The following is a 25,927-nucleotide window of genomic DNA, read 5'->3' as shown; positions in this document are numbered from 1 at the left end:
CAGCAAGAATAGAATTGTGGATTGTGGAACAATAATTCTTGTTATTGAGAGCATCCTGCGCATGAAGATGCCTGCGGGGGGGGGGGGGGGAGACCAGGAGTTTGTCAAGGAAAATAATAATTTTATCTCCAGACGTTCCGGCGTCTCGGCTACGGCGATGTCGGATGCACGGTGCAGCAATAAGGCGCCGGCGAGCCGTCAATTAACCGTCCGCAGTGACAGCGGCCGTTGCCGAATCGTGTAATGAACTGCGCTCAGAGGCTTTCCGATGCCATTCGCGAGATGTAATTCCACTACCGGTCATATGTCCAAATTCTCCAATTTTTGTCAAACCAGGAATAATCTCAACACACGCTACCGTTCAAAAGTTTGGGGATCACATACATTTCCTTGTTTTGTTTTTTTAAAAGAAAAGCAGATTTTGTCCATTAAAATAACATGAACTGGATCAGAAATCCAGCGCAGACGGGGTTAATGTTGTAAATGACTATTGTAGCTGGAAACGGCTGATTTTTAATGGAATCTCTTCATAAGCGTTCATCACTCTTTATCACTCCCATCACTCCTGTGTTCCAATGGCCCTTTATCACTCCTGTGCTCCAATGGCCCTTTATCACTCCCATCACTCCTGTGTTCCAATGGCCCTTTATCACTCCCATCACTCCTGTGCTCCAATGGCCCTTTATCACTCCCATCACTCCTGTGTTCCAATGGCCTATTATCACTCCCATCACTCCTGTGTCCCAACGGCCCTTTATCACTCCCATCACTCCTGTCTTCCAATGGCCCTTTATCACTCCCATCACTCCTGTATTCCAATGGCCCTTTATCACTCCCATCACTCCTGTATTCCAACGGCCCTTTATCACTCCCATCACTCCTGTGTTCCAATGGCCCTTTATCACTTCCATCACTCCTGTATTCCAACGGCCCTTTATCACTCCCATCACTCCTGTATTCCAACGGCCCTTTATCACTCCTGTGTTCCAATGGCACTTTATCACTCCCATCACTCCTGTGTTCCAATGGCCTTTTATCACTCCCATCACTCCTGTGTTCCAATGGCCTTTTATCACTCCCATCACTCCTGTGTTCCAATGGCCCTTTATCACTCCCATCACTAAAGCTTTTGGTGAAGCTTTATACATTTTCTGTCCCTTACCCAATCATTTTCTAAAAAGCCTTAAAATGACCCATTTAAACAGTAAAAAGTTATTTCCTAAAGTTTAGTGATTCCAAATCAATACTTGGCCAACCCCCACGCTTTGATGGTCCTTTAATTAATTTTACAATCCGATATGCAGTTTTCTCTATTGTTATTTAAGATAAGAACACCTACGAAGGAACTACAGAATCTTTTTTGTTCTTTATTTTCAACCTAAAACTGCAGTCAAGGTGAAAAAAGGTGGTTTTTTTAAACATTTCTGTTATTTAAAAAAGTTTTTTTTTTTACATTATTTCTATTTAATTGGCGCGTCAACACACTCCTGAACGCCATACAGACTATAATCTACTTGGCTGAATAAAGTATCGAGCCATAAAAATCCATTAACAAGAAAAAAAAAACTACCATCAACAGTAATTACTGAGTTGAGATGCAATAATTAGAATTGGTAAAAAAAAAGTGTAATAATATATAATTACAGTATTAAAAATCTTTGCAGTATACTAATTGAAGAATGTAATTATTGTCTTTTTTTTTTCATTCTGGAACTTTAATTTGGACACGTTCCATCTTAACAAAAGTAGTGATGGAAGAAAAATAAGTTATAAATAATTTCAATTAAAAATTTCAAGCAATAGGAAAAGTGAAATACGTGTTATTTCCAAATCTGCGAGTTATTGGGAGATTGGAATCCTCAGTTTTATGATATTTTAAGATACGATATGGGTTCCAACAGCCTTTTATCACTCCCATCACTCCTGTGCTCCAATGGCCCTTTATCACTCCCATCACTCCTGTGCTCCAATGGCCCTTTATCACTCCCATCACTCCTGTGCTCCAATGGCCCTTTATCACTCCCATCACTCCTGTGCTCCAATGGCCCTTTATCACTCCCACCACTCCTGTGTTCCAATGGCCCTTTATCACTCCCATCACTCCTGTGTTCCAATGGCACGTTGTGTTTGCTGATCCAAGTTTAAGTTTAAAGTTTAAGTTTGAAATTATGTTACAGCCAGAATCGTCCTTGTTTTCCATAAAAAAAGCTCAGTGACCCCAAACTTTTGAGCGGCTGTGTGTATAATTTCCCCCCTGGATAAAAGATGATAGACGTGTCCTGTAAAGTATATAAATCACATTTATTTGCCTGCGCTGCCCTCTAGAGGTCGGTCTGTAGTATTTACGGGTTAAGCTGCGGTGTAACATAGTTAAAGGTAGCGGTTCTATCCCCGCGCCGTGTAGTAAAGATTTATGAGATCAGCCTCGCCGGGTGAATCGACGTCATCGCTCTTCAGGGGCTTCACCTCAACCGGATTTCACCTGATTTATAAAACGTTTGATTATACGTTATAAATTGGGTCAGTTTTACTGAAATTGGCATGATTTTAAAATTCTACCCCCTCCTTCTCCACACCTGCTCTAAAAAAAGGGCATAAAACAGAAGAAAACGGTGCTAAGCCGCATAGTCTACAGGTTCCTTGGGCTCATCAAACCATTTCCTCCTTCCAACTAATAAGCAGGTTGGAAAGAAGTAGGGTAGATCATTGTTGGTGGCAACAAAACCCGAAGAGCATGATGTCTGTCATAAGAATGGATAAAAACAGATCTTAAGAACATTGTCGGCCATCAAGCCGGGGGGAGGGGTGAATGGATATTACGCAAAAGAGAAGAAAACTTTTTCGGTCGAAGAACCCGATGGGAAGGAATAATCAATCAAAACTCATGACAAGCTGTGAAGCTGCGGCTCACGTCGAGGCCCTCCTTGTCTAAAGTCTACATTTACGTCTTGCTAATGCCATCGCACTTGTCGACACCGCCTTCCATCATCGCGCGTGGCTCCTGAACCGCATAAATCTACGAGACCTTTCTAGAAACGCATTCCATTAAAGTAGGCATCGCACCATGTGAATGACAATAACGTCTGACGCTTCAATTCAGTGGGTGCGCTTTTGCCGCTGATTATTCTCTTCGCGATCAGGTTATAACAACAGACCGCTGGCAGCAAAACGTGTAAGTAAGAGTAACGAGTGGTTTATTGGAGGCAGCATCAGGTTTTAGGGCCATACCTGAGCGTTGAAGAGGTGAAACTCTTCGGGGAGGATCCACGACTGGGGGTAAAAGTTGTATTCCTCCGGGAACAGCTCCTGCATGGTTCTCACTGCTCGGCTGAAGTTGATCTTACGCACCATCTCCGTCATACCTCGAAAGAAATTGTATTATAGAGAATCAGTACCACTTTCATACCCTTCCTCCCCCACAAGCACACAAAAGGGGTGTCAAAAAATATCTCCAACAAATAAAAAGATTGCTCCTTTATTCCCATTAGGAATGGAATCTGGGACCTGTTGAGGTTCTACTGGACCGTGTATAATGTAGAGATTTGGTGATTCTTCGGTGGGGGGGATGTGGGGTTGACCTTTTGGTTCCCACGTTGCCTTGGAAGACTTTCTTCAAATGGGGACCAAGAAGGTCTTGGCACCCAACTGGTTTTAACAAAGAAGAAAGAGAGGGGCTACAAATCTCTTCTGTAGACCCAGAAGAAAAAGTTTGCCCTACAAACCGTTGGGCGGACCGAAGACTAATCAGGTCTTCCCCAACGGTAACGTTGGAAAAGGAGAGCTAAAAAACGTACCATAAAATAAACATTCAACGCTGGATATAAATCTCCACCCGATGTACAATAAAATAAGGTTCATACTACGGATATTAAAACAGCAGAACCAAAGGATCGGAATTAGAATGTAGACCTCATGGGTTACAAACTCAACGTATTCATCGCTCAACGAGAGGTCAACTCAGATGGAGATATACATCTATTCCAGACCTTTACAGTAATGGTCCTCGTTACCAGACCCAATTAAAATTATACCGCCCCCCCTCCCCCGGCTGCCCTATTACTAAATGTGGTATTTTTCTCCGTCTTACAATAAAAGGCGGTTTACTGCCCCGTAATAAACGGCCTCTTAAAATTCAGACAAGCTTGGATTTGGAGTAGAACAGTTAGAATCTTCATTTTATGATAGCGATCAAAGGGAATTCTAATAATAAATCATTGGCTAAGAATTAATAACGAGCGTTATAGACTTATCTAGTTCCATGGTTTGCTTGCATACCAGGTAAAATGCCCCAGTTGTGCCAAGAGCATCAGAACATTCACGCCACAGGACCGCCACGTGCGCCATTTCCAAAAAAAACGCTTGTGTCGAATAGTTTGCACTGGTCAATGCTCAGAATTACCATGGAAACGGGGAGTTACCATGGAAACCTCGCTTTTTTAAGGTAACTCTCCCAGCTTCAATTCATTCTCCCTAATCGGTCTCATTTTCCCAGAGTTTGTGAGTTTTTATACATTTTTATAAATACCCCCGAGATACCTATCGGCCTTTCTACCATATATAATAAAATATTAGGACGTTAATGAAACGTTCCATGAAATGTTTTAATCTACCTGTTTCCACGGAAACATTAGTTTTGCTGTAACAACATTCAGCGTATAATTTAAACATTCCGTTCCAGAATAGTAGTGGCTGCACTCCGGAAGAATGGTTATGGTGCCTTCCCGCGATAACGAAGGGTTTATGTCATTTCTGATTCAGTATTTAGAAAAAAAATGTTTAGTTTTGGCATGGAAGAGCTCTCCGCGCGTTGGGTTCTGAGCCCCCCCCGTTCACGAAGCCGGCTGTGGAGCTGACTGGCGGTAAGCAAAGAAAATAGCTTTCAACAGGAAGGGGAAAACGCATATGGGGGGGGATTGGGGGATTCTGCAGAATCCCCCCCATGGATTTGCAAGGGGGGCACTACGGAAATCTAAAGGGACCTGTCAGCTATCATATGCATTAAAGGTCATATGATGTCCCTTTATAACACGGACGAAGAAAGAAGAACAAGAAGCAAGAAGAGAAGCGAAGACAGGGACATGAAGGTAGGGAGGCGGAAGAAAAAAGCGCGTTTCTGGAACACGAGAGGTTAAAAACGCACAGCTCGGCCTCCTGAATATCTAAGCCCTGATTATAAGGCGCTAATTTAAAGATTTAAATTAGGGGGAAATTTGGGCCAATACGGTCATTTTTAAACGTGAAATTCAATTTACCTGGAAATTTGTTGACTTGTCCGGACGAAACGTTTTCGCTTTCGTGAAAGGAGACTCCGTGCCAGTAGATATCGCAGGGTAACCGGCGTCCGAGGGGAAACTGGGAAGACGGAGACATCGATTACATCGGAATCTAATCTTTTGGAAAAGAAATAGCGCACAACACATCAAGCAAAGACCTAACATTTTTTATCATTTACAAACTCGAGAATCTCTTATGGTGAACCCGGGACCATTTATGGTCCTCGCTTCTTCGCAGACAGGGTTGACTTCCCGCAGAGTCACGTCACGCCGACACCGCGGCTCATTTAAGTGAGAATTGGACAAGGGCCCCCATCTGTGTGTTCCTCGACATGCATCAAGCAGGGCCCCCCGCCCCCCCGGAAAACCAGTCCTGTTTATGAACTCTCTTCCTACACCATTCACTTATTCCCTTCTTGGATGTAGAAGCCAACGCATTCCCACCATCAAACCCATCGGCCATTCTTTTAATTCATTTGGCGTCCGGCCGATGACTACCAAGAATTAAGGATGATCTGAGCTAAACATTTAAAGGCATTTACAAAAGAAACCTGAATTTATATATTTCTAAAGGAACTTTTTTAATAAAGAACGGTCACAATGGAATTTTGTTTTAGAACCCCGACCAACGATACGTTTCTTTCCTCTTAGAAGTTGCGAAGGAACCTAAAGCTTGCCTGGGTTTGGCCGTCCGTCACATCTCTGGGTTTGAGGAACGGACTCTGGAAGCGTAGGAGACCTTTAAATGACCCGGTTTTGTTTACTTTTACCATGATTTGTAATTTTGTGAAGCCCCCCCCCCCAGCATCGTTCAAACTCGGCGACTCGGCGGAGATATTTCTGCTGCATTGATCAGTCCGGTTAATGTTTAACGCAGGAATTAAAGGGCCGTGTAACCGCACAGTAAATGATCCGTCGCCTTCATAGGGTTAAGTTTTTACTATATTTATTACTATTGGACTTTTTGTTTATCCAAACGTGTGGCGGCTTTGGAGGTATTTGGTTTAAAAGTAAGGAACGGAAATAATTAAGTTGTTCATTGAAATAATCCAGAGCTGCCCCGGATTCTTCCAAGGAGGGGCGACCTCGGGACTCTGCGTTAAATCCACCCCACTGGGTTTTTGTTTTTTTTATTACTAGTATCAGATTCAAAAAAAGTTATTAAAAATATTGCAGCCTTTTCTTTTTTCAACCAGTTGAAGTTTTTTGTCCCATAATATAATGTTTTCAGGCAGCTGTTCTCGCTCTGTTATCTGATCCCCCGATCTACTAAACACCCCGACTCCTTATCATACTGCCTGCGGGGAACAATAGAATGACTCGGTCTTAATCGCTCAGTGGACTCTCTGACTAATGAAAGTCTATGGAGGGACAGACTTCATTAGCATCGCCATAAAGCATCAGCTCAGTGTGGTGTTTGAGCAGGGAAAGTCACCAAAATGATCACATGACTGACAGCAACGGCGCCGCCAGATAAAGGGAGTTTATTGGAACAAAATGAGATAAAACTAGATTTTTGTCGACCAACATTACTGTATACAGTGCTGGGGGGTATATTACTGTATACAGCGCTGGGGGTTATATTACTGTATACAGCGCTGGTGATGTTATATTACTGTATACAGCGCTGGGGGTTATATTACTGTATACAGTGCTGGGGGGTTATATTACTGTATACAGCACTGGGGGGGTTATTACTGTATACAGCACTGGGGTTATTACTGTATACATCGCGGGGGGGGTTATTACTGTATACAGTGCTGGGGTTTTTACTGTATACAGCGCTGGGGGGGTTATTACTGTATACAGCACTGGGGGGTTATTACTGTATACAGCGCTGGGGTTATTACTGTATACAGCACTGGGGGTTATATTACTGTATACAGTACAGGGGGGTTATATTACTGTATACAGTGCTGGGGGTTATATTACTGTATACAGCGCTGGGGGGTTATTACTGTATACAGTGCTGGGGGTTATATTACTGTATACAGCGCTGGGGTTATTACTGTATACAGCACTGGGGTTATTACTGTATACAGCGCTGGGGGGGTTATTACTGTATACAGCGCTGGGGTTATTATTGTATACAGCGCTGGGGTTATTACTGTATACAGCACTGGGGTTATTACTGTATACAGCGCTGGGGGGGTTATTACTGTATACAGCGCTGGGGTTATTATTGTATACAGCGCTGGGGTTATTATTGTATACTGCACTGGGGTTATTACTGTATACAGCGCTGGGGGGGTTATGCTTAAGGAGAAAAATACATTTCTTTTCTATCAGGCACCCCGTTAAGCAGGGCCACCGCATTCTTTCTTCTATGCCAGGGTGGGACCCTGCAGTGAATAAACCCCTTGTTGCCCATTCTGTTTTTGGATCAAAGTATTATCGGGAAGCTTGATTGGATTCGGGGGGGGGGGTCACTGACTGGTCTCTGCTCGTTAACCCATTTGTAGACTGAATGCCTCCTGGGTCCCCCCCCTGTTTCACATTCATGTACTAATGACTAGTGTGAGGAATGAAAGCGAGTATCAGAAGGTAAACCTCCCCGAATCTCATGTTCTCCTGCATTATGAACTCGCCAAAAGCGCCATTAGCTCTGGAAGCTGGCGGGAGAAATCGTTTAAAGCGTGCGGGTGATGTATGATCGGAGCCTTTACTGCGAAGATGTCATACTGGCTGCAGACTAAGTAGTCACCGAGCCTCTTCTTTCATCTTAATGCAGGCAGCTCCCATCAATCTTAGCCGACGCACAGAAATTTACATTGGCGCTGGCTGCTTCTGAGGGTGCGAGACATCTGTTTCACCGCACAAAATGTGAAGGAAGAGAGGAATGTTTCAACTTAATCGATGCCATAATCAACCGTCAGATCCTTCTGAGCCTTCGCTTCCCGGCGTTACAATGGAGCCGCATAACGTTACCCGATCTGCAAGACGCAGATACCCACGCACCGGCAGCCGCCGACAATGCAAACAACAACGCTGGGGTTCAGGCGTGGGGCAGATTCCATGAACAAAAAAAAACCATCTATTTTGTGGTTGGCAAAAACTGTTACCCTAAGATAACAATAGTGGGGGAAAAAGGGAGCAGAACAAAGAAATGGTATAACCGGGACACTGCAGTATGTATAAAAATACAAAAGAGCCATCATTTTGTACAAAAAAAAAAAAAAAAAAAAAATCAGACTTGTTTTTTTCCACCTGTCATAAGATTCTTTGTTTTATGATTGAAAAATGAATGAACAATTTTTTTTGTTCATTTACTTTGTATAAATATATATACGTTTTTATACGGTTCAAAAGTTTGGGGTCACTGTTTTCATGGAAATCAAGGACATTTCTGGCTGTAACATAATTACAAAAGGGTTTTCTAACCATCAATTATCCTTTTAAACTTAAACTTGGATCAGCAAACACAACGTGCCATTGGAACACAGGAGTGATGGGAGTGATGGGAGTGATAAAGGGCCATTGGAACACAGGAGTGATGGGAGTGATAAAGGGCTGTTGGAAAACAGGAGTGATGGGAGTGATAAAGGGCCATTGGAACACAGTAGTGATGGGAGTGATAAAGGGCCATTGGAACACAGGAGTGATGGGAGTGATAAAGGGGCCTCTGTACGCCTATGAAGAGATTCCATTAAAAATCAGCCGTTTCGAGCTACAATAGTCATTTACAACATTAACCCCGTCCACGCTGGATTTCCAATCCATTTCAACTTATTTTAATAGACAAAATCTGCTTCTCTTTAAAAAATAAGGATATTTAACTTTTGAGTGGCTGTGAATATTTATGTATATATATATATGTTTATATATGTTCGTCTTTCTCGTTTATCATATTTGCTCCTCAGCTGGCAAATAAAACATTTAGCAAAACATTACATAAAAAAGAAAAAAATATAAGTTATAGAGTAAGAGGGATGCAGGTATACGGCGAGGGATGCAGGCATACGGCGAGGGGTGCAGGCATACGGCGAGGGGTGCAGGCATACGGCGAGGGGTGCAGGCATACGGCGAGGGGTGCAGGCATACGGCGAGGGATGCACTGAGATGTCTGACAGGGAGGTCACTCACTTCTTTCCACCTCAGCTGCTGGATACTGATCTTCAGGGCCTCCAGGGAGGTTTTGGCTTTGGAGCTGTCCACAGTCACCTGCTTCTTCGTCCTCCTGGCTTCTACTTTCTTCTGCGCCCCTTTCTTTTCCTGCTGGGACCCCACTTTGATGGAGGATCTAGCCACCCTATGGTCAGACCTTTCCCTGGGGCAGCTGCCTCCACGAGATGCAGGAGACGGACTATACTCTGGCCGAGTACCCCCAGGTCTTGCTTTTAGCCCACGTCTGCCCTCGGATCCTTCTCTCCGCTGGCTCCTGGCCTTATGTTTGGCGCTGCACCCCGCATCCCCCTGACCTGAGCCTGGTGGGATCCCACACCAAGCCTCAGGTGGGGTTCTATAACCTGCGGCCCCTGCCCCTCTTTGTCTAGCCTCCAAACCCTCACCGCCACCTGTGCCAACGGCAGACCTGGCCTCCAGCCTGGCTGCCCTTGCTTCCTTGGCTCTTGCTGAAAGCCTCTCCTCCAGGACAGCTGGCAGGTCTTGTCTTGGCCGGACATCTGCTGCCACCTGTCCTACAGCTTCTTTCTTCTCCCTAGTTGTAATGCCTTTTTCTACCCCTCCTGCCCATCCTTGTTGCCCCTCTGCTGCCACGCACGGTTCTGTTTCTCCTAACTTCACCTCTATCTCCATCCCATCATCCGCCCCTGGTGCCAATTCCCAGTCTGCCCCTACTTGCAATACCAGCTCACATTCTGCCCCACTCAGTCTTGACCCCACTCTCATCTGCTGTCCTCCATCCCTTTGCATTGCACCTCTTACCCCTACATCTACCCCTCCCTGCATTACTCCTAATGATAACCCCTGCCCTGTTCGCCTTGTCACCCCCAGCTCACCCTTTCCATGCCCCCTCTCCTCTCTTTCCCCTCCCTGCACTGCCCCTGATGCCATCATCTGCTCTATCCCTCTTTGCACTGTCCCTTCTACCCCCACAGTTACCCCGCCCTCCATTACCTCCTGCCCTGCCACACCCAATTCACCCCTCCCACGCCTTGCCTCCCCTATTGCCCCACCTGCCCCCAGAGCATGCTCTGCCTGCCCGGGGAGTCTCCCTTGGATGCCCCGGATGCCCTCCCTCTCCCTGGCTGAGATACCCCTCGTGGCCGGGAGAGGGCCAGCTCATGCCCAGACCGGTGTAGAAGCAGCCATTTACCCGGGAGGCTCCTCCCCCTCGCACGCGGGATTGTTTGGGTCTGGTTGACAGCGCAACCGGACGGAATCGGGCGAGGGACAAACCTCTGAGAATAAAAAGCAAACGCGAACCTGCTCTGCATAATAGACTGACCAGGCAGCCCCACACACCCTGAATGCACATCTTTCTGTTTACAGCAATACAGATTCTTGGTTTTCTTCTTAAATTTTACTAAAACTGTCTTTTTTGTTATATTTATTCTGTTAATAACAGCTCATCATATTATTGTGTTTATTTGTTATTATTATTTATTGATTTTTTTTATTAAAAATGTTCTGTATAGGGAAATAATTGTACCATTATTTAACACTAAATAAGAGAATCTCTCGTCAATATTTCTATTCCTAGTATCTTATTAAAAGCACGTTTTTGGAAATATTGCTCTGTTTTCTGTTTAAAATGAATTCTAATTATTTTCACATAATATAATTAGATTTTGCAGCTGCATATCAGCCATTTGTAGGAGTTCTCGCTCTGTTATCTGATCCCCGATCTACTAAACACCCCGACTCCTTATCATACTGCCTGTGGGGGAAACAATAGAATGCCTCAGTCTAAATCGCCCAGTGGACTCTCTGACTAATTAAAGTCTATGGAGGAGCGGACTTCATTAGCATTGCCATAAAGCATCAGCTCAGTGTGGTGTTTGAGCTGGGAACGTCACCCAAAATATCACATGACTGACAACAACAGCGCCTCCAGGTCTGCAGATAAATGGAGTTTATTGAAGCAAAATGAGATAAAACCAGGTTTTCTTCAAACACATCACTTTATACAGGAGTGTATTTAAAGCTGAGATAATGTACTTTTCCATAGGATTTCCTCTAGACATTCAAAAAACAACTATTCTTCTTTTAGTTACTTAGTCAATTCCAGTTGTATGGCGCAGACCATAAATATTCCTCCCTAGTGCGTGATATGGTATACCAGGAAATCCAGTATAAAAGATTGACTTAATTCTTTAGTTTTCACTAAAAAAGAAATCCTGCATGGCAGATAAATCATCATTTTTAAAAGTTCAGCTGTAAATTTATATTTTCTCCACTTCATTTTAGCCGAGAGCCCGACTCGTAGATCACATCCTGCGAAGGGTTAACATTCATTAAACTGCACCTTCTAAAAACAAACTATTCACAAAGGATCCACCAGGTGGCACTATTGTACCTTCCACCGAACAAACACAAATATTACATCCAAACATAGAACCTGGCGGCTGATCAGCCCTATTCGGCCCGCCTAGTCCGCTGTAAAGACTCAAACCTTAATCGGTCGTTGGTCTCGTCTTAGATTCAGGAGCCGTATGCCTATCCCATGCATGTTTAATACCCTCACTGTATTACCCTCTACCACTTCTGCCGGGAGGCTGTTATACTTTTCTACCACCGTCTCTCGAGAAGTAACTTCCTTTACGCTCCATCTAAGCCTCTGACCCTCTAGTTTTGGATTATGTTCTAACGTATTCCCCTCTTGTTAATTCACTGTCTCTGATTGGTTCTTGTACGTTGCGCAAGGGGAGGAGTCAGGGGTCAGGCTAGGTTTACTGGTTTCTGGTATTTCATCAGTGTCCCCCCTCTGTAAATAACACACATGTAAACCCGTAAACTTGCTCTAACACCATACACCCGTACACGCTAATACCGTACACCGTACACCGCTAACCTTATCTCACCTCTGACACCATTCTGTGACACTCACACTACACTGACAGACACGGTAACACCAATAGACTCACACGCTAACACCATACACCACATGCACATGCTAACACCATACATACGCTTATACCAATACTATTCACACACTCACTCTAACACTCTAATACATTTATAGATACAAAAACCGTACATACACACAGACATTCCATCTCAACCCTTACAACACCATCACACTGATTACTATAGGAAACTTTAATATATAAGCCGGGTCGGCGACGGTTCCTCCCCAGCACCGGGTCACGCGGCACGTTTATAGTCCAAGACCGGAAATAGAAGTCATTTATTGGCTGAGAGTACTCGTTTATCCGAATTTCCTCCTGATGGCCGTGCTGTACGTTGCCAGAATCTCAGGACGCTTGGTGGCCAAATTACTAAACATTTTTGTTCTCATTTGGAAGCTTCCGCTAACGATGCTGGAATTACCGACTGGCGTGTCCTGACATTTCACGCTCTGTGATGGGGAAAATGCGTTGGCGACAGGAAAGGCAGGATCACAAATCCAAAAAAGCAACAAGGTAAAGATAAATACTACTTCCTAGATGTAATGTAAAGAAGTTTTACCTTACTTTACTGAGAGGGTGGTAGATCAGTGGACCAGCCTCCCAGCAGAAGTGGTAGAGGGTGATACAGTGAATCTAAGACAAGACCAACAAATTAAGGTTTGAGTCTTTACAGCAGGAGAAACAGGCGACTAGACGGGGGCCGAATGGGGCCGATCTGCCGCCAGGTTCTGGGTTTATAGGTGTGATTATAGGGTTAGTAAACTACCAGAGTAATTAATTGAACTTGAGTTAAGACTCCCCCCCCCCCCGCCATACTTTATCTTTGAGATCAAACGCAAGGAACCCGGCTTAGAATTCCGATATAAAACGAATAATTGGACGATCTGTCTAATGAGATAAAAGCAAATTGGGATTTTTCTGATAAAACCCCAAAGCCCTAAAGGAACAAAAGACAGATATTAAAACTAAGCGGGCGATTACATCATAAGCACGGATTCCTGTTAACCCCGTGAATGCTGGTGGCATTCAATAATAAAAAACAATTTAATTAAAGTTAAAGTAGAAATGTCATGTTAAAGATATCAAGATATCACAGAGATATTTTTAAATACAAACAAAAATATAATTTAATAAAAATACTACTACTAATAATAATCTGAATAATAATTATTATTATTTATAAAAATATTATTTAATAAAAATACTACTACTAATAATAATCTGAATAATAATAATTTATAAAAAAATATTATTTAATAAAAATACTACTACTACTGCTAACAATAATATGAAAAATAATAATTATTTAATAAAAATAAAAATATGATTTCATAAAAATACTACTACTACTACTACTACTACTACTAATAATAATAATAATAATAATAATAAGAAGAAGAATTCTAATAATCATTATTGCAATACCTGGTCACAGACACTAGGTGGCGTTACAATAAACCATATTTTGGCACAGTAATCTGAATTAAAACATTCCGTTTCACAAACAACTCTTGGCTTTAAAATGAATCCAGTGTGCCAGGATGTTCTGTGGGCTAATGTGTTACTGGGATACATAAGAAAATTATAGAGCGAATCCAAGCATTCCAAACATTTATGTCCACTAATGGCCAATCTCTCTCTGCTACCAATAATTTAGTAGATTTTTTAGGAATGTTTTATATAAGTGTAAAGTTTAAAAAAAAAAAATATATATATATATATTTATATTTTTTTTTTAAACTGCGGTCAATGGGCATAGTCTAATCAGCAATTCATTTTGGTTGGAAAGCTCAGTAAAATATAAACATAACGGGTTTAACTGACTAAACATTTTAAATAAAATGCTACATTTTATGTCCCTTTTTATGTTGCTTTTTTTCCTGACCAATGTTATTAAACATAATAACAGAAAAATTCTAATTCTCAATAGTCTCGCTCTTTGCTTTGTTTTAAATATTATCTTTAAAGGAGAAGTCCCATGAAGATAAACATGTTTATCACTCCCATCACTCCTGTGTTCCAACGGCACTTTATCACTCCCATCACTCCTGTGTTCCAACGGCCCTTTATCACTCCCATCACTCCTGTCTTCCAATGGCCCTTTATCACTCCCATCACTCCTGTCTTCCAATGGCCCTTTATCACTCCCATCACTCCTGTGTTCCAGTAGCCCTTTATCACTCCCATCACTCCTGTGTTCCAATGGCCCTTTATCACTCCCATCACTCCTGTGTTCCAATGGCCCTTTATCACTCCCATCACTCCTGTGTTCCAATGGCCCTTTATCACTCCCATCACTCCTGTGTTCCAATGGCCCTTTATCACTCCCATCACTCCTGTGTTCCAATGGCCCTTTATCACTCCCATCACTCCTGTGTTCCAATGGCCCTTTATCACTCCCATCACTCCTGTGTTCCAATGGCACGTTGTGTTCGCTGATCCTTTAAGTTTAAGTTTAAAAGGATAATTGATGGTTAGAAAACCCTTTTGTAATTATGTTACAGCTCAGTGACCCCAAACCTTTGAACGGTGCCTCCTTGAAAATAGTTGTTTTTACACTCTTACGACATATCACTACATCCTACAGAATATAGTCCAGAAAACTATTATGATGTAATACTACATCCTATTTTTTTTTTTTACTGGCTACTCCGATTATGGATTTGTTGTCTGGCCGATATTTTAATGTAAACGAGGCAGGGCCGTATAATAAATAATAAAATAATAATCGGCAGCCTCCGATATCCCACCCGACCTCTACGCGGCGGAGCGGATTAAAATGATCTGATGGGATTCTGAGTAAAAATTAGAAAAAAAAAAATAATTCCTCATATCCCATAACTCATGCGGCAGAAACCGGGGCGCTTATACAGAAGGGGGGTCCAATCATCCCGATCGGAAAATGAAGAGCGCAGCGCGGCGGCGTTTTATGGATGATGCGATGTAAATCAAGGCTGCGTTCGCAATTTATGGCCGAGAGGCTCCGTCTTACATCTGATTGCTTCTGTAGAGCAGCGGCGGAGGAATCCCGGGCGCGGCCGTCTCCCTGCAATCAGCCTAATGGATTGTCTCTCGGTTGTGATCATTTTTCTCTTTTTCATTCATTTTATTTATTATTTCAATTATTATTTATTGCTTTATATGGCGCCATCATAGTCCTCGGCGCAGTATGGATATTCTTCAGGGCAGCAGGCCGTAGTGGGTTAGTAGTTCTGTGCAGGGTTAGTGTGCAGGGTTAGTGTGCAGGGTTAATGTGTAGGTTAATGCGCAGGGTTAATGCGCAGGGTTAATGCGCAGGGTTGGTGCGCAGGGTTAGTGCGCAGGGTTAATGCGCAGGGTTAGTGTGTAGGGTTAGTGTGCAGGGTTAATGCGCAGGGTTAATGTGTAGGTTAATGCGCAGGGTTAGTGTGCAAGGTTAGTGCGCAGGGTTAGTGTGCAGGGTTAGTGCGCAGGGTTAATGCGCAGGGTTAATGCGCAGGGTTAGTGCGCAGGGTTAGTGCGCAGGGTTGGTGCACAGGGTTAATGCGCAGGGTTAATGCGCAGGGTTAGTGTGTAGGTTAGTGCGCAGGGATAATGCGCAGGGTTAGTGCGCAGGGTTAGTGTGCAGGGTTAGTGCGCAGGGTTAATGCGCAGGGTTAGTGCGCAGGGTTAGTGCGCAGGGTTGGTGCGCAGGGATAATGCGCAGGGTTAGTGCGCAGGGTTAGTGTGCAGGGTTAATGTGTAGGTTAATGCGCAGGGTTGGTTCGCAGGGTTAGTGCGCAGGGTTAATGCGCAGGGTTAATGCGCAGGGTTAGTGTGAAGGGTTAATGCGCAGGGTTAATGCGCAGGGTTGGTGCGCAGGGTTAGTGCGCAGGGTTAATGTGCAGGGTTATTGCGCAGGGTTAGTGCGAAGGGTTAATGCGCAGGGTTGGTGCGCAGGGTTAGTGTGCAGGGTTAATGCGCAGGGTTAGTGCGCAGGGTTAGTGGGAAGGGTTAATGCGCAGGGTTGGTGCGCAGGGTTAATGCGCAGGGTTAGTGTGCAGGGTTAGTGCGCAGGGTTAGTGAGCAGGGTTAATGCGCAGGGTTAGTGTGCAGGGTTAGTGCGCAGGGTTAGTGTGCAGGGTTAGTGCGCAGGGTTGGTGCGCAGGGTTAATGCGCAGGGTTAATGTGCAGGGTTAGTGCGCAGGGTTAGTGTGAAGGGTTAATGCGCAGGGTTGGTACGCAGGGTTAATGCGCAGGGTTAATGCGCAGGGTTAGTGCGCAGGGTTAGTGCGCAGGGTTGGTGCGCAGGGATAATGCGCAGGGTTAGTGCGCAGGGTTAGTGCGCAGGGTTAGTGGGAAGGGTTAGTGCGCAGGGTTAGTGTGCAGGGTTAATGTGTAGGTTAATGCGCAGGGTTGGTTCGCAGGGTTAGTGCGCAGGGTTAATGCGCAGGGTTAATGCGCAGGGTTAGTGTGAAGGGTTAATGCGCAGGGTTAATGCGCAGGGTTGGTGCGCAGGGTTAGTGCGCAGGGTTAATGTGCAGGGTTATTGCGCAGGGTTAGTGCGAAGGGTTAATGCGCAGGGTTGGTGCGCAGGGTTAGTGTGCAGGGTTAATGCGCAGGGTTAGTGCGCAGGGTTAGTGGGAAGGGTTAATGCGCAGGGTTGGTGCGCAGGGTTAATGCGCAGGGTTAGTGCGCAGGGTTAGTGCGCAGGGTTAGTGAGCAGGGTTAATGCGCAGGGTTAGTGTGCAGGGTTAGTGCGCAGGGTTAGTGTGCAGGGTTAGTGCGCAGGGTTGGTGCGCAGGGTTAATGCGCAGGGTTAATGTGCAGGGTTAGTGCGCAGGGTTAGTGTGAAGGGTTAATGCGCAGGGTTGGTACGCAGGGTTAATGCGCAGGGTTAATGCGCAGGGTTAGTGCGCAGGGTTAGTGCGCAGGGTTGGTGCGCAGGGATAATGCGCAGGGTTAGTGCGCAGGGTTAGTGTGCAGGGTTAATGTGTAGGTTAATGCGCAGGGTTGGTTCGCAGGGTTAGTGCGCAGGGTTAATGCGCAGGGTTAATGCGCAGGGTTAGTGTGAAGGGTTAATGCGCAGGGTTAATGCGCAGGGTTGGTGCGCAGGGTTAGTGCGCAGGGTTAATGTGCAGGGTTATTGCGCAGGGTTAGTGCGAAGGGTTAATGCGCAGGGTTGGTGCGCAGGGTTAGTGTGCAGGGTTAATGCGCAGGGTTAGTGCGCAGGGTTAGTGGGAAGGGTTAATGCGCAGGGTTGGTGCACAGGGTTAATGCGCAGGGTTAGTGCGCAGGGTTAGTGCGCAGGGTTAGTGAGCAGGGTTAATGCGCAGGGTTAGTGTGCAGGGTTAGTGCGCAGGGTTAGTGTGCAGGGTTAGTGCGCAGGGTTGGTGCGCAGGGTTAATGCGCAGGGTTAATGTGCAGGGTTAGTGCGCAGGGTTAGTGTGAAGGGTTAATGCGCAGGGTTGGTACGCAGGGTTAATGCGCAGGGTTAATGCGCAGGGTTAGTGCACAGGGTTAGTGCGCAGGGTTAGTGTGCAGGGTTAATGTGTAGGTTAATGCGCAGGGTTGGTTCGCAGGGTTAGTGCGCAGGGTTAATGCGCAGGGTTAATGCGCAGGGTTAGTGTGAAGGGTTAATGCGCAGGGTTAATGCGCAGGGTTGGTGCGCAGGGTTAGTGCGCAGGGTTAATGTGCAGGGTTATTGCGCAGGGTTAGTGCGAAGGGTTAATGCGCAGGGTTGGTGCGCAGGGTTAGTGTGCAGGGTTAATGCGCAGGGTTAGTGCGCAGGGTTAGTGGGAAGGGTTAATGCGCAGGGTTAGTGCGCAGGGTTAGTGAGCAGGGTTAATGCGCAGGGTTAGTGTGCAGGGTTAGTGCGCAGGGTTAGTGTGAAGGGTTAATGCGCAGGGTTAGTGCCACCTCTGCTCAGACATAAGTAACTTATTTGTCGACTTCATTGACCTTCTTAGCCCCGTTAACCATTTGAGTGCCGAGGACAGGTGCTGGAACGTGATTTTTTCATGAAATACCTGGATTTACAGGATCTGCTTCTTGTGCTTCAGAGTTGATCATTTTTTTTAATGTTTTTAATGTTCTAGAACATGCGCCGTGAGGACGTAACCTAAAAATATTTTACTCCTTAAAGACAGAGTCCGGGGCAGTTAGTTTCTGTTTTACTGTTTGGGGTCCGGGCTTTAAACGTCTGGGGGAAGCTGCAGCGGTGGATTATAATTTGGATTGAAGGAAGCCGGTTGAGCGGTTTGTCAGCAGGATCCATTGTGCGGAGGATTCTCCCAGTCTGATCCCAGTATAGTCACTGGTGTGTGAACGGGCCGGGGGCGGGGCAGACAGCGGGGACAAAGAGACGCTTCTGAGAGGCCGTTGGCTGGTTTGAAAATAACCGGTTGGGGACAGAATGCGAAGCAAACAAAGGCTGGCAGGGAACCGGGAAACAGGGAGAGGCGGCCGGCTCCATATAACGCAGGGAAACACCTGCTATCTTTCTAATAATATAGATAGATAGATAGATAGATAGATAGATAGATAGATAGATAGATAGATAGATAGATAGATGGATGGATAGATAGATAGATAGATAGATAGATAGATAGATAGATAGATAGATAGATAGATAGATGGATGGATAGATAGATGGATAGATGATGGATAGAGGGATAGATAGATAGATAGATAGATAGATAGATAGATAGATGGATGGATAGATAGATGGATAGATGATGGATAGAGGGATAGATAGATAGATAGATAGATAGATAGATAGATAGATGGATAGATAGATAGATAGATAGATAGATAGATAGATGATGGATAGATAGATAGATAGATAGATAGATAGATAGATAGATAGATAGATAGAAGGACAGACAGACAGGAATGTGTAATTCAGGCAGATACAGTGTGTCACACGGAGCCAGCTGGTCACAGTTCCATGTCAGTAATTGGTCGCGCGAGTCACGTGATTGAACTTTGAGCCAATGGCAGGCGGCCGTGCCTCTCGGGCTCGCTGCGCTGGAGCTGGGGATTCTCATTCAAATCACCGCAGCCGGACAGTGCGAGCCGCGGGCGGCCGGAGCGGCGGAGTCCCGGGGAGCCAGCAGGAGGGCAGGCAGCGGCACAAGGAGCGGCCTCACGGGGAGCCTGCTGTGACCCCGGGGGTGCCTTTAAAACTGCCCCTATCACTGAGCTGCTCGCAGGTGCCGAATCCCGAGGGGGTTGTACGGAGCTCCAGCCCCTGGCGGGGTAAAAGCTGTACCGTGCCCTTGGGGTATAGGCTGCACTCACCCCGTTTGTTTTTGGGGTACAGGGGGAGCTAGCTGTATTACCCCCCTATCTTACCTCTAGGGGGCTCCCGGTGCAGAACCCATTTCATTAGGGGCAGCCCGTACCGACCCCCCATTACACCCTGAGGGGGCAGCCTGTACCGACCCCCATTACACCCTGAGGGGGCAGCCTGTACCGACCTGTGAGAATGCCTGTGCGGAGCCGATACAATCTGGTGGATGACGGCTGTGACTCCCGGGTGCCGCTGCACAACGAGGAAGCCTTCCAGCACGGCATTCACTTCCAGGCCAAGGTGAGCACTGACAGTGTACTGTGTGCTGTGCACCCTGCCCGTCTTTGGCATCTTCCATCATACTGATGTGTATAGAGTGGGTCCTCGGCACTGATGTGTATAGAGTGGGTACTTGGCACTGATGTGTATAGTGCTGTGTACAGTGTGGGTATTGAGAATGCTGTTCAGCACTACGGACAGTGTCATGCATGCTGTTGAGCGCTGTGTACATTGCAGGGTTCCCGCCTGTGTTGTTCAGCGCTGTGTACATTGCAGGGTTCCCGTCTGTGTTTCCTGCTGGTTGCTGAGCGCAGAGTCCATTGTCAGCACTGAGCCTGTTTTCTGGTTGTGTTTATTGCAGGTATTCAGCTCGTCGCTCAGTATTGTGTACAGCGCCGGTATATCGTTTCTCATCCACCTCTATGTACAAAGCTGGCATTCAGCGAGTCACTCAGCGACAGGCACAGTGCTGGAATTCTGCTTTGGTTCAGCACCAAGTACAATATAACCCTATAATCTTCCGGCAGATCGGCCCCCGTCTAGTCTGCCCGTAAAGACTCAAACCTTAATCAGTCGTTGGTCTCGTCTTAGATTCAGGAGCCGTATGTCTATCCCATGCATGTTTAATACCCTCACTGTATTACCCTCTACCAATTCTGCTGGGAGGCTGTTCCACTTATCCACCACCCTCTCAGTAAAGTAAAACTTCCTTCCATTCCATCTCAGCCTCTGACCCCCATTTAAGGATCACATTCAGCGTTCTCGTTGTGTTTGTATGAGGAGTAAATCCTCCGCTGGTACGGAGAATCGTTTCCATCTCCAACTTACAGACCCCGGCTGGCGTGGAGGCGCTGGGAGGCTGATGGTTTCTTCTTAATGGCGTTCTCTTCCTTGGCCCGGCACAGCTGGTAACTTCTCGCCGGCGTTTCGCTCCTTCCTTATTCCTCTGCAAACAGAAACCTTCTGCTGGGAGGCTGTTCCACTTATATAAGGATGTTTTACCAAGAGGGTGGTAGATAAGTGCAACAGCCTCCCAGCAGAGGTGGTAGAGGGCAATACAGTGAGGGGGTTTAAACATGCATGGTATAGGCATACGGCCAAGATGAGACCAACGACTGATTAAGGTTTGAGTCTTCACAGCAGGAGAAACGGGCCGAATGGGGCCGATCTGCCGGCAGGTTCTATGTTTCTATGGATACATCGTTGGTTGAAGGGCCGCCGTGGAAGTGCTCCGGGAATTAAAGATCTGTGAAGCTTGGACGTTTCAGAAGGTTGGGGTTGATGCATTTTATTGGGGTCGACATAGAAAAAGCTGTAGTTGCAGAAGCTTTGGAGACCTCGGAGGTCTCTTCTTCCAGATGCAAAGTCTGCTTCGTTTCTTGGCTCGAGATGCTGGAGTGTGAGCGGCGCTCGTTTGGAGAAACGTCGGTGAATCCCGCGGCGCGACATCGAGTTCCTGGCGTGTAAAATCACGCGTGGAATGCGGCAGCCGGCAGATGTTGGTGTCCGGGCCAAAAAAGGTAGATTTGGGAGTTTGAGTCAACCTGTCCTCTCTTCCGGCAGAGACAGCCGCGGCCGTTCGGTCCCTGCGTGGGTTAATCCAGAATCTGCTGGCAGATCGGCCCCTGTCGGCCCCCTGTCTAGTCGCCCGTTTCTCCCGCTGTAAAGACTCAAACCTTAATCAGTCGTTGGTCTCGTCTTAGATTCAAGAGCCCTATGCCTACCCCATGCATGTTTAATACCCTCACTGTATTACCCTCTACCACTTCTGCTGGGAGGCTGCTCCACTTACCAACTACCTTCTCAGTCAAGTAAAACTTCCAAGATGCGTTATATGGACTTCTGTCTGCTTTTTGGCAGGTTAGCAGATAAAGCCTGCAATGTGCTTCTACATCCTTTCCCTCTCAGAGGTGGAGGTTTTGCCTCCTTTGACGCAGAGATTCGCTCCCAGACTCCGCGAGGCTTCATGCCCTCGGTATGAGACCAGAATTCTCCCAATTATTGCATATACATGGGATATATACCTGCCGGGGGGCCCACTGGCCATCCGTGGCCCCACACTCACCTGATCTGCTGCTCCAGTGTGCGGTCGGGCGCTGTAGGGTACGGTACGGCGGCCCGTTTTCTTGCCCCTGCCCCCAGTATACCGATAAGCCTCAGCTGGGCCGGGCTAGCAACGACGAGGGGGGCCTGGCACTTTAAGGCCGGCGGCCGCCAGATGACGCGAGTGCAGCCGACAGCTTTATATACGCACAAAGTGCATATTTTTTTTTTTTTAGAATAGTTAACAGTTTTTTTTTTTTAATTAACATTTTCTATTCCCCAAAAAACTAATTCTTTTTTTTCCCTTTTCCCGTGAAAATGACAGCAGGGATCGGAGCAGCAGAACGCGGCACCGAATGGCGAATTCCAGACATCCTTAAACCTTAATGACCTCGCTTTATAGACGCGCGCGATTCATGTGCAGACGGCATATTAATACCCCCCCCCAGCGAGAAACCGGTTAAAGGGAATCCATCGTACTCCCGTCCGGATACCGAGCCCCCGAGAACGCCGCGTTTGTTCTAGAAGAAGCGTCTCCACGTGCCGATTGTCTCAACCGAGCCTAGAACAATGAACCTTTAAGCCGGGGTAACCAGATGCCCCCCCCCATTCTAAAACCCCCCACCTGACTGGATGCTACCCTTAAAGAGACGGCGCAGCGATCATAGAGAGTACGCTTAATGCGTACGATAGCCGAGAGGTCCCTTTAAATCTGTCACATCAGCCTTACAAATACATGGGGGGGGGATTCTGCAGATGCCCCCTCCCCCATGTGCATATGCCCCTTTCCGTGCCCCCTTAAGCTAGTTGCCATGCAGAAGGTGTAAAACACCCCCTGCCACATTGCCCACTGACCCCCAATGTGCAGTAAGCCCCAGCATTCATGTCAAAGGGAGCGCTTTCTTGCTTCTGATTGGTTGCTTCCAGCAGCCAATCAGTGTTACGAGTCATCAGAACACAAAGGAAGTGGGGAGCTGCAGCTTCTTCCGAAAGGCATTTATTTATTTCAGGTTCAAATTCTCACAAAGTACTTTAATACACCGGAGGGTCCCTTTAATGACATCATCAGCGATATATAGAGCGGGATAAAAAAAAAATATTCTGTATATATTTTATATATATATATATATTTTTTTTATTTTTATTTTTTTTGTGATGCTCACGTTACACTGTTACATAGGTTAAAAAAAGTCCTTCGAGATTAACCCTTTCACTTACCCATGTCTATTGATGTAGAAAAAGATGAAAACAACCACCGAAATTAGACTTTTATCCATAAATTGCATAATCCGATTCATTTAGTTTCCCCTCCTTTTTTTTATCGGGGTTTTTTTTTTGGACGAATGCAGGTTTTGTGTCTGCTAAACTCCCGATTCCTGACATCTCTGAATAATTATTAAGCGATTCGGTTTGGACTGATCTGTCGAGTCGAATTTAACGCGGTCGGCTGGTGCTGACTGGTAATTGTTTCTAACAACCCACTCGGACGCTCTAAAGAGACAGTCGCATTTATCGCTTATTCAGGAAAATTATGCCTTTTTTTTTTTATTATTCTTTTTTCTTTGCTCTTCAAAGATAAGTTAATCCGAACGGAGCAAATGTATTAATATTTAACCTTCCTTCCAAATTTAGACGAGCCGGGAATATCTGCCTAGCGTGCATTTGAAAATGAACCAATTAACCCTCGCCGTTCCAGTTCAAAGGCCACTAACTGTTGTTTTTTCGGTTTTCTTTTTTATGTGATTGTGCGCGTTAATCAGCTCTTTCGTTAGCTCTGGTGGCAGATGGCGCTTACGAGGACCTTTTTTTTTTTAAATAAAAAAAAATAAATATATATATATTTATTATTATTATATATTTATTTTTTTTCATGTTTTTTTTTATTTGCAGACAGGCTGGATTTGTTAAAAAGTAACAGAGCATTTGTAATGTTTTTTAAGTCTTCCGTATACATAATATCAATTCCCAAGGGACATAAATAATATGTAATGTAAATAATGTTATTATTATTATTATTATCCTCTAGAAATAGCAGCCCCCCCCTTTACCTGTTGTTTCTGTAAGTTGAATTATGTTAAATGGAATACTTCTTATGTCCTGTTTACTCATTGAGCAGTGCTGCGGAATATGGTGGCATTTTATACAAAACAATACATATTTTTTATTATTGTTATTATTATTATTATTTATTATTATTATTATTATTATTATTATCATATAGCGCCAACAATTTCCAAGGCACTTCTAACGGTCCATACATTCAATTGGTCTGATAAGACTAGAACTAACAGACTAAGAAGAACCCAAACATTAGGTAAAGAGGGCTCGGCTTGTGAGCTGACACTCTAGAGGACAACCATTTCCCGGTTATATCCTGGGTACTATATATCCTATATAGATAAATACTATACATCTCCTATGTTTATATCTGGGGTTCTGGATACATATTTTGATCTGTGATGTGATACTCTTGATACAAATTGTTTGTCTACGCAGTTCATTGTTGGCTTCTGGTCATTACCTAGCGCAAGCAAAATGACAGCGATTATGTAGATCACAGTAGACATAATTATGTGAAATGTATTGACTCCCCCCCGTAATGTGCATGTGACACCATATGCAAATTCTCCATAGCATTCAATTTGCATATGGAGCCAACCGGTGATGCTTTAGAATTGATAGAAGTCAGTGGATTCTGTAATCAGTGTGAAACTCCCTATCATGACCAGGGGTGACGGGGGCATTAAGCATAATGAAAAGAAAAAAAAATCTACCCTTAGCCGGGATGTGAACCCAGAAAAAAAGTTACTATTATGGAATTAAACTTCCAGACACGGCGAGAGCTGGACGAGGCTGACAGTCGGCATGATATAGTGCTTTCCATTCCCAAAAGCAGCAGAAGCCATGGATTTATTTTTTATACAATGTCCCCGGCTTCCAGCTGGGCTCGAACTGAAACATAGCGGGCAGGGTAATTATCTGTCAAAAAAAGAAGAATTCCATGGGGGAAAAAAAAAGACATGAAAAGGACTCTCCAGTGTTCCAAGCAGGACCTTGAATAAAGACTACATATTAGAGAACGTTGTAATTACTTTAATACGAAAAAAAAATCTAAAAATGAATGAGTTTCCTTTAGGAGAAGCTGCAGCTCCCCAACTCCTTCGTCTCCGAAGTCCATAAGTTTTACGTCACCGATTGGCTGCACAGATTACATTTTTTACACAGTAATTTGTTTGAGTATTATCGTTTTTTGACAAATTCTTTTTTCCAAAGGAGTCCAAAGGAAACGATTGATAGAATTCTAAATCTCAGAGAAGTTAGTCGTACCCTGTAACATCTGTATGAGCCGCAGAACCCAGGCTCTAGGGATTTGTCACGTCATGCGTGATGCTACCTCTCTATCTCATCGAAGAGATGTTCCATGCTCTTGGGCTCGAGAGTTACAGGCACTACGTTTCTTACCTTTAAGAGGGTAACAATAAGATGGAATCCGTAGAGAAATGGTGACCATTGATGAACCGAACACGTGGCTTGTTTGCTAAATGGCGTCCACCTCTGGCTTCGATATTGTTGAAAGGTTTCATAGGTATTATCGTAACAATTATAACTCATCTGTGGACCACATGATACAGAAATTTCACATTCTATTGGCTAATTGGACATCAAGTTCTGATCTGGAGAAGGGAGCACCCTGTGGGAAAACTATGTATGGCCAATGGGCCTACCTGGGAGCTTCCGGAGTTAGGACACCCTGAGTTCTCCCTCTTACGGGGTTGTTGTGCCTTTTGTGGGCGGGAATGTAGGTGGGGAAAAGTGGGCAGGGAGTGGGCGGGACATGGGCATGGTCACATGCCTCTCCCGTGGCTGAAGATAAAGGAAACTGACCTGGAGACTCTGGGAAGCATGGCTTCCCCCGGAGACTCCTAGTCAAGCCCTAGAGAGTATGCCAAAGAGAAGCCAAGGTTGAACCTTGGGTGTGGTGGAGAACGTCAGGCTCTTTGGCCTTAGTAAAATGTCCCGCGTATCTGAGTTTAAGCGTTCTAAAAAAG

General features: G+C 45.2%; 2 protein-coding genes across 2 annotated transcripts in view; one reads left to right on the top strand and one right to left on the bottom strand.

Annotated features, from left to right (window-relative positions):
* The window catches only part of LOC149281822 (tubulin polyglutamylase TTLL11-like), a 36,307-nt gene extending 32,947 nt beyond the window's left edge, over window positions 1-3,360 (bottom strand). Inside the window, exon 1 of the mRNA XM_089498978.1 lies at window positions 3,229-3,360. Within this exon, the coding sequence (XP_089355104.1) occupies window positions 3,229-3,360 (132 nt within the window). The remainder of the gene's footprint in view (window positions 1-3,228) is intronic.
* Window positions 3,361-19,751: 16,391 nt separating this feature from the next.
* Window positions 19,752-25,927, top strand: part of LOC149281821 (carboxyl-terminal PDZ ligand of neuronal nitric oxide synthase protein-like) — a 45,103-nt gene continuing 38,927 nt past the window's right edge. Inside the window, exon 1 of the mRNA XM_089498977.1 lies at window positions 19,752-19,856. Within this exon, the coding sequence (XP_089355103.1) occupies window positions 19,752-19,856 (105 nt within the window). The remainder of the gene's footprint in view (window positions 19,857-25,927) is intronic.

The sequence above is a fragment of the Sceloporus occidentalis genome, unplaced genomic scaffold (genome assembly GCF_023333645.1).
Source record: "Sceloporus occidentalis isolate IW3139 unplaced genomic scaffold, rSceOcc1.0.p SCAF_127, whole genome shotgun sequence".
Taxonomy (NCBI): domain Eukaryota; kingdom Metazoa; phylum Chordata; class Lepidosauria; order Squamata; family Phrynosomatidae; genus Sceloporus; species Sceloporus occidentalis.
This window is presented reverse-complemented; position numbering and strand designations above follow the sequence as displayed.